Genomic DNA, 18,177 nt, shown 5'->3' on the forward strand with positions numbered 1-18,177 from the left:
CTCCGCTTTCATCGAGGGTCCCTCTCAATGAATATCCCTTCTCTCGCTCAATAATTTCGTTCGTCATTTTGTTCTCGAAACCAACACAGTCTGTTGACATCTTCCACCCTTGACCATGATTGTCAAAGAATCGAGATGGGACCAGCGAGGCAAGCGGCCGGCCAGAATCGCCAATGTGTCAGGTGCCAGAAGTCGGTATTCCCAAGCGACTGTATTCATATCGATGCGGGCAGCGAGACTAACATTCCTCAGCCGACCCCGGCTACCATATGCGTCGACAAGCGGAATGGGGTGATGTTGATTTCTTGACGGGCGATTATCTCGCGGGTAAGTGCTGAGCCATGTTGTGAGATTCCGGCATTGTCAAGACTAGCACTGATGGATTCCACGCATAATGCGGGAACAGAGATCAATCTCCCAGAAAACAAAAAGGGAATGGATGCCGGCCTGCACGACGGCTGGGAACCGACCTGCTGGGACGGCTTCGTGCAAACCATTGATCTGATCGCTCAGAAGGAGCTGAAGGTCATTGTCAACGGAGGAGCCCTAAACCCTGGAGGCCTCGCGGCCAAAGTCCAGCAACTTGTAAGACTTTCCTACGTCCATGATGATGATGACGTTCTTTTCTCCGAGACCATAGGAGCTCTCTGACCAAGACATACATAGGTCAACGAGAAAGGCTATTCCCTCAAAGTCGCCTACCTGTCCGGCGACGATCTGACCGAGGAAACAAAGGACCAAATCGCCCGCACTGGTCAAATCCCCGCTCATCTGGATTCTAACAATCCCGACGTCAAAGTCGAAAAGCTAGCTGTTGCCCTCCAGGACTACCAATCCAGACCCGTGATCACCTCGCACGCGTATCTAGGGGCGAGAGGGATCGTAGGGGCTCTCGACGGCGGCGCAGATATCGTCATCGCAGGTCGAGTCGCCGACGCCTCTCCAGTGATTGCTGCCGCATGGTACTGGCATCAATGGAAGCCGACAGATTACGACCAACTCGCGGGCGCCCTTATCGCGGGCCACTTGATCGAATGCTCAGCATACACGACGGGCGCCAATTTCGCCGGTTTCGACCAGTTCGACCTGGACCTGTTGGTAGACCTTCCCTTCGGCATCGCCGAGGTGGCCAACGACGGAACTGCGGTGATCACCAAGCATGAAAACACCGAAAAGGGCGTCGTCAACGCAGACACCATCAAATGCCAGTTCCTCTACGAGATCCAGGGCGCCATCTACCTGAACAGCGATGTTTCCGCCGACACGACCAATATCGCGATCAGGGACGTGGGCAAGAACCGCGTCGAAATGTCGGGGATCAAGGGCTACCCGCCGCCTCCGACGACGAAGCTCGCTGTGTTCTACGACGCGGGGTATCAATGCCAGCTTTTGGCCAACGCGGCCGGATACGCGACGGACAAGAAGTGGCAGTTGTTCGAGAAGCAGATGCGGTTTTTCCTCAACGAGAAGGGTGTTTTGGACCAGTTTGACCACCTCGAATTCCAGATGTGAGTAGGCTTCATTCCTGTCTTTGAGGCTTTTCGACCTCTCCTTGGTGTCGATTTTGTTTCTTCAAATCCTCGAAGCTAATGATTCAACACTCTGCTAGTGTGGGCGTTCCGGAACAAAATCCGCGAAGCCAGCTCCGCAGCACAACCTATTGTCGTGTCTTTGCACAGGCTCCGACAGAGGAGCCTGTTGCTCAAATATTCTCTGCCTGGGCAGACCATGTAATGCAGCACTTTCACGGCAAGTATTCCCCAAACCAAACCCCTTCGGGATAGATCTCTTTCCAACCATCATCATGGTCCGATCCATTCTGATATCAAAATCCAGGACTACACTGGTCGCTCGACTACCGCACCGCGCACCCCAAGCCGTATATATCCTTCTACCCGGGCCTGTACGACCAGACCGCTCTCAAAGAAGCCGCGCACATTCTCAACCCAGACGGCAAAGTCGCGCAGACCATCCCCGCGAAGCTCCCCGCCGAGTTCTACCACCTCGAACGCCGGATCAATTTCGACGCCACGCCATACACCCCGCATAGCCCAGGAGGTCCCACGCGCACCGTCACGCTCGGTGACATCGCCTACGGCCGCTCCGGCGACAAGGGCGCCAACTGCAACTTTGGCATCTACCCGCGCAACCCGGCGCACTGGGACTGGTTCCGCGGGTACATGTCGCGGGCGAAGCTGCAGGAGCTGATCGGGGACGACTGGCGCGACTCGTACTTTATCGAGAGGATGGAATTTCCCGAGATCAAGGCCGTGCATTTCGTCGTCTACGGCATCCTCGGGCGCGGCGTGTTGGCGAGCACCTTGCTCGATTCCCTGGGGAAAGCGTTTGCAGACTATATCCGGGCGAAAACGGTCGATGTCCCCGTGGAGATTTTGGAGCTGTAGAAGAAAACGAGAAAGGAATGAAAAAAGGGTCGGGGAAATGAAAGGATGGATTTTGGCTGATCGATTCGGGTTTTGCCATGGCCAGAGGAGTGTCTATCTACCCGTCTCGCTGGCTGGCTGTTAGTCACGTCTCGTTGCGAGATAATGCCTCCAGTAACAGGTCCAGGCTATTGATCTTGGTCCAAGAGTTCAGCTGTTGAAGCCATCCACTCTGCAATATCTCCTCTTCGGTGGGGGAACCTTTTCTTTGGTTTTAGGGTTACCCCCTTTTGCCCCTTATGTGCATCCTTCGTGTTGAAAAGGCCGTTCGAAAGCAGAACGGACTCAGACCCCTGAGCGTTCTGTCCCAGCGCAACCTGTTATTGATACCTGATCCTCTACTTCAGCGACTGTACAGGCCTGAGAACTACCATATGTCAGAGTGAGTGAGCATCATGGCGCAACTCAGCCTTGTGCGCGAGCCTTGTGTGGGGTAAAATCAATCGGTTCTAACCTGCCTCGAACACCCAACGTCACCGTGTGTGATAGTAGTGGGACAAGATTGAGATGAGGACCTCTCTCTCGGATCGTCCGGGATACTTCGGAGAACTGAGACTCCGGCGGGTGTTGTAAAAGTGCGCAGACTCGGAGAACAATCACCGAGTGAGACGGACCGGACTTGGAAGCGGATGGTGGAAGGGGGGGAACGGGAGGGGATACTCAAAGAGGCGGAAGAGGGTGTGAATTGGCTAAAAGGGTTCCGAGTCGCTGAAGGAGATAGGGAATAGCTAACGGGGATTTAGATGGACAAACGGGTTTCTAGTGGCCAATAGGGTATGCCAGCAGCAGAGAGGTATCCAAGTACACTCAAAACGGCCTACACAATCCGAAACTGGTGTGCACCTAGAACCCCAGTAGACTTCCAGATAATATGTGAAAGCTCTTCTTCACGAAATTCTGTCAGGTACAGGTTGTCATTGCAAAGTTCCTGATTCATTTGAGATTTCCTGGCGAGTGCGAAAAGCATCACAGATCCGCTGTAAAAAGATGTCGTCAGAGTTGATGGTTGAGTCGGGAAAACCAGAATAATAGATGATGGAGTAACGGGCCGCCTTTAGTCACTCTTTCAACCCACGCGCTCTATCAGATTCAGCTTTGGGATCAAAACGCAGCATCTACCCCTCGACATTGTCACACCACGAAGGTCAAGCACTCACACCAAGACCGATCAGAGCAAGATGTCCAATCAACTAGTCACACAGTATATAGATATCCTTTTGGAGCCCTGATATTTCTCTTTAAGAAGGACGAGTCCAGGGTTCCCGTCTCGACTTTGTCGAGGTGTAATGTCTCAGGAAGAGGAGGTACGGCTGCGGTCCAGCTTGGAGCTTCTTCCCGGTTGAAATTGGTGTGTCTTTGCTCAGATTCATCCATCGATTTATCTCGCCGAAGTCCAAGTTCCAGACGCCAGTTGAACGCGTCAACCAGAGCCTCGACCATACTAGCAAGGATGGCATAGGTGATCGGATCTGGGTCTTTTGGATCCGGCATTCGGCAGAGCTGCCAGGAGTGTTCGTTGTGGAAGAAAAAATAATCGCACTCGTACCCCATCATGATCAGGTCGGCCGAGCAGGTATCCTCATAGAGACGATAGAGCGAGCGCAGAGGCGTGTCTCGCGTGCGGAAGAGGGGTATTCGGCGGAGCTGCATGATGCCTTGCTGCTGTGAATCTCGTCGCATCGCTCCATCTCGCTCGAGCTCTGCTACGGTGGGTCGAGCTTCTAATCGAAAGTGCCATGGAAATGGCCATAGTAGACGCAGTAAGAGTCTCCATGGCCTACGACAGGTCCACAAGCGACCGATAGATGTGCGTATCTGGAGCGGAGATGCGCTCACGGTGAGGATACGTGGAGCCATATCCTCAGGCTAGCTGGAACGGGAAGGAAGAGAGGGCGGCACGGGCGGGAAAAGGTTCGGGCGGGAGAGATCCAAACATCCAAAGAGGGGACCTGCCTCAAAGACTTTAAGTCATGGTAACGAGTGGTGGTGAGGCATGATACTGTGTAACTATGAATGAGTGTCCAAGCACGATGGCATAACAACTGAACGCCAAGGCGCTAAATTATGAAACATGTCACAGCTGTCAAAGTTGTCAAGGCAGTCGACCAAGGGATGCCCTGTCCAATAGCAGATCAAGTATACCTGGTGAGAAAAATGACAAGCAAGGGGGACAAGAGATTTCACAGACCCTTTTTGGCCGCAAACGCCGACGGTGGCGCGGGGCGTCTGGTACGCGCCGAGGCTGCGCGAGGCTGTGAGAAAATAGGGGGTCCCTCTCCGGTAACACGCAAGAAACACCTTGTAGCAGGTTGCGAGATGAATCAGGCTCCATGACTTCCATTCTCATGACGTGGGACTTATTGAATTATAGATAGTAACATGTCTTGAAGGACGTTTGACAAACAAGTATTCACGGACAGACGGGCCTCGAGTGAAGCAGCAATCCTAGGTACATTTGATCAGGCAAGGTAAGATAAATACAAACATTTTCACATATATTCACACACACACACGCACGCACGCACATACACACACACACACACACACATACATACCGCACCCCTCCTGCCTGAGTGCCTTGTCATGTACAAACACAAACTCAGACACACAATACCTGACTTTCCTTTCTTTACCTTCTTATTTTCCTCTCATCACAAATACACGGAAACAAAGCCACAGCCTCAGCCATCATTCTCACTTGAAAGGTATTGAAAACACCGCAATGGACTGGACCGACGAGGAGAATCAGGAGGTCCCACCACCGCCACCATGCTCACCGGCGACGCCAAAAGCCGTCGACAAAAACCCCCCTGCGCAAGAAACTTTGGACAGTAACCACGAAGACGACAACCACGACCAGCACAAGACCAATACGAAGAAGCAAATCCTCTGCCGCGTCGTCCTGGACAAGAGATACGCCGTCGACCCGTTCACATTCCCCGCCGCGGAGGCCACGACCGTCGAAGCACTGCTCAACAAGGCGTGGCCGGTCGTCACGACGGCAGTATCGCGCTACAGACTCAAGCTCAAACCCTTCAGGACCATGTTCTTCAACCTGCAGGAATCGTGCACCGAGATGCCCTACCGCGAGTACCTGTGGACGACGGTCAACACGGAGCGAGATCCCCCTGGACAGTATACCGAGTGGTATGTGCGCAACGTGGTGAATGGCAATGGTGACGAAGAGAAGAAAGTCATGGTTGAAATCCACGTGCTGGCAAAGGGCAAGGCAGGGGATGAAGACCACACCATATTCGAGGGCGAGATGAGAGAGGGCGGAAAGGGCGGCGAGGGTGCTAGCAGTGTCATGACGCCGTACATCCGGCTGAGACACTCGGTTTAGTCACTTAACCAAAACCAATAGGTGTGACAGGACACGACACGACGAAGAATGCGTCAAAGGATTTCCCAGTTCAAAATAGGCTCGCGACTCTTGGAAAGGAGATTGAACAGGCACAGGATCATCTCAGGGACAAACTCGAGGGAATCACACACATCAAGGGCACTCACTCATGTCGATTTCCTTCCTCAGCTTGGACGAGTGTGTGTGTCTGTATCAAGAGATGATGCATCGTCTATGAAAGAGTGCTGGTGGACGTCAGATGAAGTAGTACCTTGCTGCTAGATAGCATGCAAACCTTCCAATGTCAACAGATGATGTCAAGTCGTCAACATACCTAGTAGGTTTAGCAAGTAAGCCCTTTATTTCCCGACCGTTTTCTATTTCTTCTTCAGCAGACTCTCGTCGACATTGACCTCTACCGTCCTGGAACCCTCAGTCTTCTGCGCAATCCGCACAACAACATTTTCCAACCGCCACTCCATACCCGGGTACGCATCGCTCATCACGAGAATATCGACTTTCATTTCCTCCGGTCCACTTCTCAAGTTAGATTCCAGCGCTGGGATCTTGAGCTTGACGTTTGCAGTTCCTACCACCCTGCTTTGAGTTCCCTGTTTTGTGGTAGACCAATTCGCCCTTTTCAAAGCCAAGATATCCATTCCTTGGGTGGTCGTCGCTGATCCAGGAGGCAGCACAAGTACAAAGTAGCCCTCTGTCTGTGGTTTGGGGAATTTCGGGGCATATACTCTGCCTTCATGGTCAAGTAGCCGATTACTGCGTTTCATAGTGAGTTGCAAATTGTCCGTGTCGCCCGTAGCAGACAAAGCAAGGGCAGGAAGTGCATTCACAGCTTTGATGAATGCCGTTCGTGTATTGTGGCCCTTTATTCCGAACACGTTCATCAACCCTTCAATCGTCTTCGCTCCATGCTTTGTGGACAGGACAGCCGTCGTGACCAAATCCTTGGGAACTTTGCCCTCGAGCTTTTCGTCAAACATCTCATCCACGCCGGGCAATATGCTCAGTGGATAATCCTCCGGCCATCGAGCAGACTTGATACATTGCAGTAGTTTCACCATTTGCACCACAGCATCAAACCGGTTGAGCTCCGTCATGACGTCAATTCCGGCCTGGACGATACGAATGCCTTGGTCCAATACCGAGATTTGGTCACCAACATAGTCGGAAATAGGGAGGTCGATACGGGCCATGAACGCCTGGATGAGAAGGAATGCTTTGACATGAGGATCCCACATTGGCAGATTCTCCATCAGGCCTTCGGTATCCAGAGGTAAGTTCTTGGCCAGCTCCGCGTTGATAAGGTCTTCATTATGCCGCACAGGAAGATCGTCAAATTCAGTTGCCAGGCTAATCCAAGCTAGAGCGTCTGCAAAGGTTGTAGAGGTGGTTCTGCGGGCTTTCGACAGAAACTTGCGAATCGTCAAGTGGCTGAGATAGTAATATGACATGATTTTGCCGAATGGAGTGCTATCCACGTCTCCGTTGTTGTGTACCAGAACACAATCACTTTCCGCGAGATCGTCGAGTGACTTGTCTACTAATGTGATCATGTAATCTGCCGCAGCTTGTCTTGCAGCAAGCTGATTCTCCTTGTGCTCTTCTGCTGAGATCTCAAGACCGTAGTATGTTGGGTTCTTATGAAGGCGGCGAAAGAAAAAAGTCCAGGTCAAGTAATCGAGGGCATCTTGCTTGGTTGTTATGACTCCAGCGGAGACCTCGGCGCCCAGATGGTTATCAAGGACTTTATGCAACGAGCTCTCCACGGGGAATCCAGTATGTAGAAAATGCTTGTAAAAGGCCTTCTTTGAGTCCTGGGTAAAGATCCGAGCAATTCCTGACGTGTCAAATTGTGGTCGTCCTGCTCGACCTAGCATCTGAAGCACGTCGGTCAAATCCATATCTTTGTATCCTTCAATCTTAGCATCGAAGAATTGTGTTCCCTTGACAACAACGAGGTGAGCAGGCAGGTTGACACCCCACGCGAGCGTCGAAGTGGCGACGAGGATCTGGATCTTGTTCGCAGCAAAAAGTTGCTCAGAGAGTGTACGATCGGACTCGACCAGCCCAGCATGATGCAGTCCGATCCCAAAGCTCAATGCTTCTTTGAGCGCGGCATCCTTGACGGCAGACAGGGTATGCTGAAGATCATCTTCATTGTCAAAATGCAGGAATCTTCTGGGATTCTCTTCCATGCCACAGAAATTGATGAGATCTTTGGCCGTGAGACGAGTTTGTCTTCTCGATGCCACAAATACAATGACCGGCTTGTCAGGGCTGTGGTTTTTTATGGCTAGGTAGGTTGGCCGGTTCATGCTTTGCATCAATGGACAGAATCCCCTCTGCTCAGGGAATCCGTCGATATATATCTCGAGTGGCACAGGACGAACACTGTGACGGAAGTTGAAGAGCCCTTGGTTGTTTCCGGGTTTGACCCCGAGCCAGTTTCCAAGGTCGGTGGCATTGGCGCATGCGGTTGACATCCCCACCAAACGAATGGATCCGCTGTCTGCTTGCGATGCAATGTAGTTCATTCTTGACACGATGATCTCGAGGATGGGTCCGCGGTCACCACCCAACAAATGTATCTCGTCGATAATGACAAGGGAAACTTGACGAACGTAAGACCTGGTCTGCCATGATCGCGATATACCGTCCCATTTCTCGGGGGTGGTGATGATGATATCTGCATCGCGAATGGTCCGGGTATCTGGTGTATTGTCGCCAGTCAACTCTACCAGTTTCAAACCCAGTGGAACCGTGAGCCGCTTGCGCCAGTCTTGCACTCTCTCGCGAACAAGCGCCTTCATAGGTGCAATGTACACGACTTTACTCCCCGGTCTCTCACGGAAAGCCCACCACATAGCTAGCTCTGCGGCAACAGTCTTCCCAGAACCAGTTGGCGAACCTAAGAGGACGTTGTTCGAAGTATGATACAAGGTATGGAAAATCTGAGTCTGCATCGGATTGAAAAACTGGAAGCGTTGTCCATAGAGCTCTTCTAGTGCTGGATTCTTCAGTGCGGTGATCGGAAGCGGCTGTAGATCCAGAAGATCTGTATACACACTCTCAGTGTCTGGTCGTATCAAATGTTGGAAAGAGACCGGATGCACAGTCTCTGCTCCCAGCCACCGATCCGATATAACTCTGACATATATCTGAGAAGGCAAAGGATCAGCCAGCGGGATGGTGAAGTTGAGTTCGTGATTATCGTGCATCTTCTTCCGGCTCAGGATGAAATACTCGTGATGGTAGATTTCTGACGTCTCCGAATTTTCAACCCATACCCAATATGCCTCAGAGGTACCGTGGTGACGGTCATTCCAGACAAACTCTGGGTAGAGGTATAACCTCATGCGGAGCACATCCCTGTTAAGCGGTGCAGTTTCTGCCTCGACAGACATGGTAGGAAAATTGTCCAGCAACTTCGTCAGGGTAGTACCCATTTTGTGATTGTGCACAAGACTTCCAATTTCAGCCGGCTCCATTTCCCGCAGGCTTTCAATATTCGACGAGGGGGCTTTGTCGTCCAAATTCTTCAAAACCGGTACCGGGAGATCAAACTGGTGAAATGGATGTTGGAAAGGCCAGATTTGCTTCTCGATGGCTTTGCACATAGATAGCAGCACCTGGCACTGATAACCCCAGCCACGATTCAACGCAATCATGAATAAGGCTCGACAAATCCTGGCCGAGTTCTGTGCCACATACGCCAGGTCTGATACCAGGGCAAAATCTTCAAGTTTCGCCCTCGAGATGTATGACTGAAGCAGGATATTTGTCTTTGCGTGATTTTCAATGACTTTCCGCTCTTTCTCATCTTCGGAGCCCTTGGATACAAGCTTTGGATCCTCGATCTCACACATGACGGCTTCCTTGCGAAGTCGATGGAGCTCTTGCGCTTCATTGTCTCGAGATTGAATGTTGTCAAACTCACCGCTCATGCTGATCATTTTCAGAACATCCGCCTCGCTTGCATGTGGCCGCATCATAGTATTGAATATTTCAATACTGCTCTGGAGGACGTAGTATTGACTAGCAATCCGACCTACGTCTTTCGCCCGGAGTTCATCTGTCCGTTCATTGAAGATGATCATTTGACTTCGATGCAGCGTTCTAGCAGCATCTATCACGAGCTTGCGCCGCCTCTGACCTAGTTGAGGATCATCTTGGTGCTCGTTCCAGTCTATACCGTAAGCTTGGGGGTTCCGCCGCATGCGAATGAATAAATAGGTGTAACCCAGCCACGTCACTGCCTCTTGAACGGTAGTCACTGTGCCCAGACTGATCTCGGCGTTGAGGTTATCGACCAGCTTCTGCGAGAACTTGGACTCAATCGGTTGTTGCTGAGTGACGGCGGAGAGATAATGCTGTAACTTGTCCTGGGTGGTACAAATGTATCCGACACCACTGTCTTGGAACTGGGGCCGACCAGCACGTCCAAAAATCTGAAGGACATCTAATATTCCAAGATCCACAAACTTGCCAGCTTCAGCACTATAAAGCTGGGTTCCTTTGATGATGACAGCAGCGGCGGGCAAGTTGACACCCCATGCAAGGGTTGCTGTACAGCAAAGGACTTTGATGGCGCCGTCGGAGAAGACTCGTTCAACAAAATTTCTGTCTGATCGCGGCATGCCAGCATTATGGCATCCGAATCCCTTGGGCACAATGTCTCGCAGTTCTCGGCCTCTGGTGATTTTCAAATCTGCCATTGCTCTAACATAAGCGGGATTGTCGGCATCCGGGGCAAATAACTCTGCACATCCATCGTCGACAGCCATCTGATAAAGAGTGCGAGCAGCCAAGACTGTGTCTTTTCTGGAGTGAACAAAGACCATTACTTGCTTGTCCTGTTTCAAAAGCTCCTTAACCTTCACGAAGGTGGTGTGGTCCAGGTTCTCGCGCTGAATCTTGCTTCCCTTACCTTTGACACCAATGAAGTGCTGCTCGAGGGGGACTGGGCGGAAAGAGGCGTCAAAGTAGAAGAGGCCAGACATTCGATTGACTTTCAGAAAGTCTGAAACGTCGATATAATTTGGAAGAGTGGCAGACAGTCCAACAATACGAATCAGTGACTGCGTACTTTCCACTTGGCGCTCTGTCCGAGCCACCAAGGACTCGATAACAGCACCTCGCTCGTCGTGAAGCATGTGGACTTCGTCGATGATGAGAAGCCGGACCTTTTGCACCAGTTCTGTGTCTCCCGTGCTTTTCCGAGTAACCACGTCCCATTTCTCTGGTGTGGTTACAATGATTTGAGTGGCAGCAATCTCCTTCTTGGTCAATTGCATGTCACCAGTCAGCTCTCGCACTTGGATGCCCAGCCAGGCCAGTCGCTTGCCCAGCTTCTCTGTCACCTCGGCAGCTAGAGCTTTCATTGGCGCAACGTAGACGATCTTGAAATCGTCTGCCATCACTATGAAGTCTGTGGCGTTGGGCTCTTCAATTGGGTTGGGAATGATATTCTTCGAAATCGTTTGCAGGATTGTGAGCATGGCAGCATCGGTCTTACCAGCACCAGTAGGGGCGCAAATCAGCATGTTCTCGGCGGTTGTGTATGCCACCGGGTAAAGGAGACTCTGCATTCGATTCAGGCTCTTATAGCCCTTGAAGGTACGTTGACAGAGACCATCCATCTCGGAGATGTTGACCAGTTTCTGTCCTGCAGCAAGAGAGCCTACCTTTGAAGCCGGGATTGAATACTCCTCGTACTTTGGATGGTCATGGCGGGTACTGCCAGCAGGTAGGGCATATTTTTTGCCAGCTACATCCAACATGTTACCCGTGGCGGCGACATCAGACTTGTAGACATGCGGATACTTGGGTCCAGATCTGTCAAAGGCCGGAGCTAAAGCAGCATGTTTGTGGTCATAGTCTTGTCGTCTGAGTGTCGCTTCCCGCTCTTCACGAGTCTCCAGCGTCCCAAAAAGCCCATCGGTTTGCCGACTGGTTGCACTTTGGGCATTTAGAACTTCTTCACGATGAGAGATGAGTTCAATAACAAAGTCAAGATCGTCAAATCCAATGATATCTGCGAGTGACATCTGCAATTCCTCGTCCGAACTGTCTGATGCCAACAGAGCAGTGATTTGATGTTCGATGTCGGTGGAATCGATGCCGGAGCTTGATGTGCGAGCCCAGGCAGCACATTTGGAACGCAGCCATGTCTTGTCAAAAACACCATTGGTGGCGCGGTGGGGAGTTTTGAACCCGTTAACCGTGTCGTCGACATCGTCAGTGAAAGGGCTCTCATCGACGGCGCTCTCAGCATCCCAGATGTCGTCATCGATGTCTTCACTCAGTTCTTCATCTAGATCGAGATCAGATCCATACATTTGCGACGCATCGTTGAGGGATGGCAATTTCAAATCGGCAATCGCCTGTCGCATGGCCGCCACCTGGGCCAGCCATTGTTCCTCGGATTGAAAAGTTTGGTCCACCATTTTTCAATCAGCTGGACAAGCGGAACTATGACAGCTTCTGGGATATACAGAGAGAGGAGAATCAATGTGGCAGCCTGTTCGGAAGGCTATGTTGATACGAGAGGACAGTTAAAGTGAAAATGTGACTTTTAAGTTGCTGATGACTCGCACACAAAGCCCGCAGCCTCGCACTAAGCAGAGGGCGACATTGATAGGCTCAATGGTATTCCGGGGGCCTGAGTGAGGGCCTAGGCTGATTGGTTTGGGTGAAGACGGCGGGCCACCAGGCTGAAACTTGAATGAACCTTGGAGGGGCTCTGGCGGGCTGGCACCTGCGGGCGGCGCCCGCGAAGCACAAAGAAAGACAACGGGGACCTTTCGTCCCGGCGCTACACTTTGTGACGTTCCCCCGAGATCCTTTGCATGAACTCATTCGTATCTATCGTTTCATAACAACAAACAACATCCCTCCCTCTCTCTCGAATTCCTATCTTTCATAGCAGAATCATACCCGAGGACTCTCTCCTGCTGCACTAGTCCTTCAAGCTGCTCTTTTACCTCGAGAAACTTGATCCTCCTCGACCACTCACCCCGTGAAGAACAAAGCACACCGCCAGAATGAAGATCTTCTACATCGGAGTGAGCAGGCTTTGGCCATAGATCAGGCCACAGCAGAAAGATGCTAACCTCTCTCCAGATCCTCCGGAACGAATCTGCCCCTGCCATCGAACTTGCCGTTGAGCGAGACTTGTCCTCGTTCTCCCGCTTCACTCGAGATAGGTAGGTTTCCGCACTTCCAACTTCACCCCGCCTCTTCCCGTCTTCGAGCGTGCTGACACGCGGCTTTTCTATCAGCTATGGCGAATTCATGACGGTATTTGCCAAAACGGTGGCCGAACGCACCAAGCCCGGTGTCAGAGCAGATATTGAAGAGAAATCCTACACCTTCCACGCCTACAGTACCAGCCTTGGATTGTGCGGTATCATCATATCTGACGGCGAATATCCGGCGCTCGTCGCACACCAGCTCCTCTCCAAGATCATCGACGAATATTCTGCGCAGAATCCGCGATCCTCGTACTCGACGAACCCTCCGAACACGAGGCCATTCCCACCACTTAAGGAGTATATTGTGAAATACCAAGATCCGGGACAGGCGGATAGTATCATGAAAGTTCAGAGGGAGCTGGACGAGACCAAGATTGTGCTGCACAAGACGATCCAGAGTGTTTTGGAGCGAGGGGAGAAGATTGACTCCCTCGTAGCCAAGAGTGACGGTCTGAGCGCGCAGAGTCGGATATTCTACCAGCAGGCCAAAAAGCAAAACAGTTGTTGTGTGGTTATGTGAGCGCCGAGCTGGAGAGTTACAACGGACCAGAGCGTGTGCGGGACTTTCGGGATATTTGTGGACATCGATCGACGTTGGTCGGGTTATGAGGACGGAATGCAGCAACAAAGAACTAGCCTGTTGGATCGGACTGCCATGTTGGAAGTCGGAGTTAGATACTTGTGCAGGAATCGGGCAGTGCAGGCGTTTAGGAGTTCACCATGGGGTGCGACAAGATTGAGACGAACTGAAAGACCTGAAATCAAACTTAAGGCAACCCAACCATATTGTACTTGACCTTCCTTGATCAATAACCCCTATCATACCTTTCTAGTTGCTGCGCCCGTTCTATGCCACATTCGATGCCACAGATGTCGTTTCCATAACCGTGTGGTGATAGTTCTAGAAGAGCCAAAAAAGCACCCATCCCTACCAGACCAGGACCAGGACCAGGAACCACACCCATTGGCCTTTTTATCAATTCCCCTCGACCATCTTGCTCAGCCTCTCCAACTGCTCGCCTTCGACCCTCATGCCCACCCACTCCTCCATCCTCGTGGCACCGACGCTCGCGCCCTGGTAGAACTCGATGCTCGGGGTATTCCACTTCAAGACGGACCACTCGAGCCGCCGACAGTTGAGCCGGCGACACTCTCGGGCGAGGGCGCGGATCAGCGCCGTGCCGTACCCGCGGCCGCGGTACGTCGGGTGCACGAACAGGTCTTCGAGGTAGATGCCCGGTCGGGCCTGCCAGGTCGAGTAGTTGTGGAAGTACAGGGCCATGCCGGCGACCTCTTCCTCTTGGCTGGCGTTATTGCCGGCGCCTGAAGGTGCAGAAACGGGACAGATGAGCAGCGTCTTCGCGTAGCCCTCTGTAAAGCCCTTGTCCAGATCCTGGGGGTCGACGGGGAACGAGAGCGACTCGCGCAGCGACTGCTCCGTGGCGAGCACCTCGTGCAGCGCCTTCTCGTAGATGGCCAGTTCGCGGATCAAATGGAGAATCACGGGGACGTCGTGCTCGGTGGCGTACCGGATCTTGTACGTTGATGTTGTCTGTTCCGCCATGGTTCGTTTTTCGCCAGCCTTTTTCTTCCTGTCTTAACGTGTCTGTTGTGTTCGGAAGTCGCCAAGGGGAATAGAGGTTTCTCGGTGAAAAAGTCTGTGTAATTCACTTCGTCCCAAATCATGAAGGGGTGCTGGGCGAGGCGTGGTAATATACTTGGTACTTGTAGGCAAACAGACCCCTTTAGGGCCTTATTTGGCACGAGTACGAGAAAGAAAGAAAAAACCACTTCACAGGCGCCAAGCCGTTTTGTTTCGCTCAATGACTTATACAGTACTTGAGGATATATTGGAGCCCTAGTAGAAGAGTAATCTGAGGTAATGTGGGGGTATATAACATTGGTCGGCACTTCGAGTGGCCAATGTGTACATAAATAACTTTATGTCCCGCAAAAGCGATGTAACGGCGGCAACCAAGTTTCTACATGTTCAAAGGGCGCGTCGTGTAGCTTAACTATATGCATACATAATACGAGATATTAGGTGTTTAGATCCGAGGGTTGAGATCTCAGCATACTCATAAGAACCACGTCGAACCATATAGAATGACACCTCTCGATTTTCCCCCACGATATCTCTGCCTGTTACTAATGGTTTCTATAGGAGAAATCCTTGGACAAATTACTCTGATGTGAGCGAAGACAGCGGGTACTTGTGACTGATTCATCAGGAAGAGGACTCCTGGCGCAATACGAGGCTGAAGAGAACGCGGATAAATGGTACAAGATAGGTAAAAGACGGAGATTGTTCGTATGTGACTAACGGTGCTGCTTTCTCCTGTCCAACAACCTGAGGCAAGTGAACAAGGAGGCGACTGTTCAGAAGGCGCTTCAAAACAGTCGACAGCCTTCTTTTACAACTGCTCGTTCATGTGACCAACAACGAGCTGAGAGGTGGTCAGGTTCTCTATCAATCACTAGCATGACCGATAGTCACCGTCCGCTGGGCGTATTCGACTGGACAAAGCCGAAGACAAGTCGAGCTGAGTCCCTGCTTCGACACCCAGAAAGTGCGGACGAGGTCCCTTGGCTCGGTCCTAATTTCCTCTTGAATGTCCTTCCCATTCAGACGGCGGCATCGACAAGATCTGACATAGTCAGACGGCTTTCAACCATATCCAGCAGATGCAATCACCGCACGAGTCAGACCAGAGCCAATGCTCCATTTGGAGTATTTCTTCGACACTAGATCTCGTTCCCCCTTATCCCCTCTTTCCAGTGGGTGTTTCCTAGAATGTTCTGATGGTCCATACATCACGAAGCCCTAACCTCATCAATCGGGGCGAAACACGAAATCTCTCTAGACATAGGGAGAGGTGCGTCCAACTCTTCGGAATGACGGGGTGCCTCCGACTGCGCTATCCGAGCAATGGTGTTTGAGATTCAGGTACGAGGAGAAGCTCGATTTCGGGTGAAATAGCTGTTTGCCAGGTCTCTGGAGTCTGAAATTTTTCAATGGAACGTAGCTCGTTGTTCATTACATACCCAAGGGTCGACTCAGATCCGGATTGTCGAGGAAATCATCACCCGTGTCGCGTTTTAGCTGTGTAGGGTCTTAGGATATAATCATGACAAAACAGAATCAAAGACCTCCTTCCCCGGTATATCATGCAGCAGTCCAATCCACATGAAAGATTTCAAGACTGTCCGCATATCGTTCCACGACGTCACTTGACACCGGTCGATATGTTGTCGCAAACACTCCTTCAACCATGAGTGGTCGGATGTCGTGAATGCAGTAACAGCTCCAACCATCAGAAACCAAATCATGATCTGAGGGGAAGCTGCACTCATGAGTTCGGGATTCAGAAGGCACTTTCTGAAAAGAGAAGGAAAGTGAAGATAGGGCAACTGCAGATACTGCCACTTTAAGAACATGTGATGGGTCAGTCCCAGGAGGCTGAGCCGTACCGCTTCGTCCACGGAGCCACTATCAAAGCTCATATGGAGAAGCCGATACATGACCGAAGCTATAGTATCGTATAGGAGTTGCGGGGAGAGCATTAGTTGTGTTTCAACCGCAAGATTGACAATTGAACAGAATCTTTCCATAACTGTCCAGACTTCATGGAGCCTCTCATCCAGCATGGGAAGCGATCTTTCCGAGTTCCGCATAGAGCCAGCCCCGCCGGTGCTGTTTCGAATTGACAGCATCTCCTGGTCGGGAAAAGGCACAAGGGGCTCTGAAACAAGGTCTTTGAAGAAGACGGGCTCTGATCCGCTTTGCATAGCCATGCCTATGTCGCATCTGTACCACCATCAGGTCTTTCCGAGGCCGACGGAGGCTGGAGAGCAAAAGGACTGGTTGCTTACCTGAATATTTCTGTGAGAAGCTTGTTCCCTCGAAAGGCAGCAATACCTCCTCTCAAGTCGACCATCTTCCTAAGGCCGACCATATGATGCTTGAAGGATTCCACTTCACCCATGAAAAATGCACTTATGGCCAAGGTCAGAACCACGGCAATTGTAGAATTGGAAATTTTGCCGCTCTCATCTTCTAGAGAAAGCCTCTTGCGAAGGATACTGATCCCTTTCAAAAAATGTACGGTGGCGTCTCGGTTGGTGGTGGGATATTGCCGACCTAGTATCCTGTCCATGAAAGCCTCGGCGGCGAACACTGTTACATGGAGATAGGCAGGGTCGAACCTGAGCGGAACGAACCAGGCCATATCCCCGTGGCTAAATCCCGTCACCGACACTAGAGGGAACAATGCTCTGGCTATCATGTCGAAGACTAGTTTTGCATCGGGTCAGTTTCTGGCATAATCGTAGAGCAAGTGTGAGCAGCCCACATCTCCCGATATCAGCAAACGCGGCTGTGTCCAGCTCAGCAGCAAGCGTAATGGAGGACAGCTCTGAGCCCACTCTGCCTGGTATGGAAGACTTCGCTGAGTGGTATGCGTCGATGAACGTGTCCACTGGCTCTGGCGGATCCCGTTTTGCATCGACCACGACGGCCCAGCTGGTCGATCTTCGTTGTTTGGCACGAAGAGACTTGCCCCGGTTTTTTCCCATCATCACCTGGCTGCGGATGAGCCTCTGCGTCGCTGCATCCGCCTTCTTGACATTTGTCGACACGATGAAATGCATCCCTGCTCGTTCACGTGAATCCTTGAGAAAGAGATCGAGTTAGACGATGAAATAGCCGAGTTCCTGGGCCGTGGTCAGAGGCAAAGGTCTCTGGCTGTTTCTGGATATGACAAGCACAGATCAATGGCTTGAGCGAGAATGCACAAACTACCTCGTGCTCGGCAGGTATGACCCTTCAGCCGCATTTTGATGCTTCCGTCTTGATTTGTCGTGGTGAAATCAGGCACCAAGGGAGAGACGAAACAATCTCGCCTGATGCCAAGGCTTGGCAAAACATGACGGCAGCGGGATAAGACCAGGTCACGTGAAATGACAGAAGGCCCAAAATGGTTGGTACATGTTTACCAACCTAAACAACTTCACGGCTGACTGCCACGCTTTTCTTTGGAAGGCGATGTGTCGCCTCGCCCGTTCATCTTGTCCTCTACTTACGAAACAATCTCACTACTGCACGTGGCGAGTTCATTAT

General features: G+C 51.5%; 7 protein-coding genes across 7 annotated transcripts; 3 read left to right on the forward strand and 4 right to left on the reverse strand.

Annotated features, from left to right (window-relative positions):
- Nucleotides 1-115: 115 nt before the first annotated feature.
- Z517_00866 (uncharacterized protein) lies at nt 116-2,405 on the forward strand (the record flags this gene model as incomplete). The annotated part of the gene is made up of 6 exons (XM_013433829.1): nt 116-191; nt 253-327; nt 407-585; nt 667-1,508; nt 1,610-1,665; nt 1,837-2,405. The coding sequence occupies 6 exons, from the start codon at nt 116-118 to the stop codon at nt 2,403-2,405; spliced, it is 1,797 nt and encodes a 598-aa protein (XP_013289283.1).
- Nucleotides 2,406-3,638: 1,233 nt separating this feature from the next.
- On the reverse strand, nt 3,639-4,301 carry Z517_00867 (uncharacterized protein; the record flags this gene model as incomplete). Its single annotated transcript, XM_013433830.1, has 1 exon — nt 3,639-4,301. The coding sequence occupies one exon, from the start codon at nt 4,299-4,301 to the stop codon at nt 3,639-3,641; it is 663 nt and encodes a 220-aa protein (XP_013289284.1).
- Nucleotides 4,302-5,166: 865 nt separating this feature from the next.
- On the forward strand, nt 5,167-5,787 carry Z517_00868 (uncharacterized protein; the record flags this gene model as incomplete). Its single annotated transcript, XM_013433831.1, has 1 exon — nt 5,167-5,787. One exon carries the CDS (start codon nt 5,167-5,169, stop codon nt 5,785-5,787), a length of 621 nt encoding a protein of 206 aa, XP_013289285.1.
- A 377-nt stretch (nt 5,788-6,164) lies between these two features.
- Nucleotides 6,165-12,251, reverse strand: Z517_00869 (uncharacterized protein; the record flags this gene model as incomplete). Its single annotated transcript, XM_013433832.1, has 1 exon — nt 6,165-12,251. One exon carries the CDS (start codon nt 12,249-12,251, stop codon nt 6,165-6,167), a length of 6,087 nt encoding a protein of 2,028 aa, XP_013289286.1.
- Nucleotides 12,252-12,909: 658 nt separating this feature from the next.
- On the forward strand, nt 12,910-13,578 carry Z517_00870 (uncharacterized protein; the record flags this gene model as incomplete). Its single annotated transcript, XM_013433833.1, has 2 exons — nt 12,910-13,010; nt 13,086-13,578. 2 exons carry the CDS (start codon nt 12,910-12,912, stop codon nt 13,576-13,578), a joined length of 594 nt encoding a protein of 197 aa, XP_013289287.1.
- Nucleotides 13,579-14,034: 456 nt separating this feature from the next.
- On the reverse strand, nt 14,035-14,622 carry Z517_00871 (uncharacterized protein; the record flags this gene model as incomplete). Its single annotated transcript, XM_013433834.1, has 1 exon — nt 14,035-14,622. One exon carries the CDS (start codon nt 14,620-14,622, stop codon nt 14,035-14,037), a length of 588 nt encoding a protein of 195 aa, XP_013289288.1.
- Nucleotides 14,623-16,184: 1,562 nt separating this feature from the next.
- Z517_00872 (uncharacterized protein) lies at nt 16,185-17,708 on the reverse strand (the record flags this gene model as incomplete). The annotated part of the gene is made up of 3 exons (XM_013433835.1): nt 16,185-16,866; nt 16,932-17,352; nt 17,411-17,708. The coding sequence occupies 3 exons, from the start codon at nt 17,706-17,708 to the stop codon at nt 16,185-16,187; spliced, it is 1,401 nt and encodes a 466-aa protein (XP_013289289.1).
- Nucleotides 17,709-18,177: the final 469 nt, after the last annotated feature.

The sequence above is a fragment of the Fonsecaea pedrosoi genome (genome assembly GCF_000835455.1).
Source record: "Fonsecaea pedrosoi CBS 271.37 unplaced genomic scaffold supercont1.1, whole genome shotgun sequence".
NCBI lineage: Eukaryota > Fungi > Ascomycota > Eurotiomycetes > Chaetothyriales > Herpotrichiellaceae > Fonsecaea > Fonsecaea pedrosoi.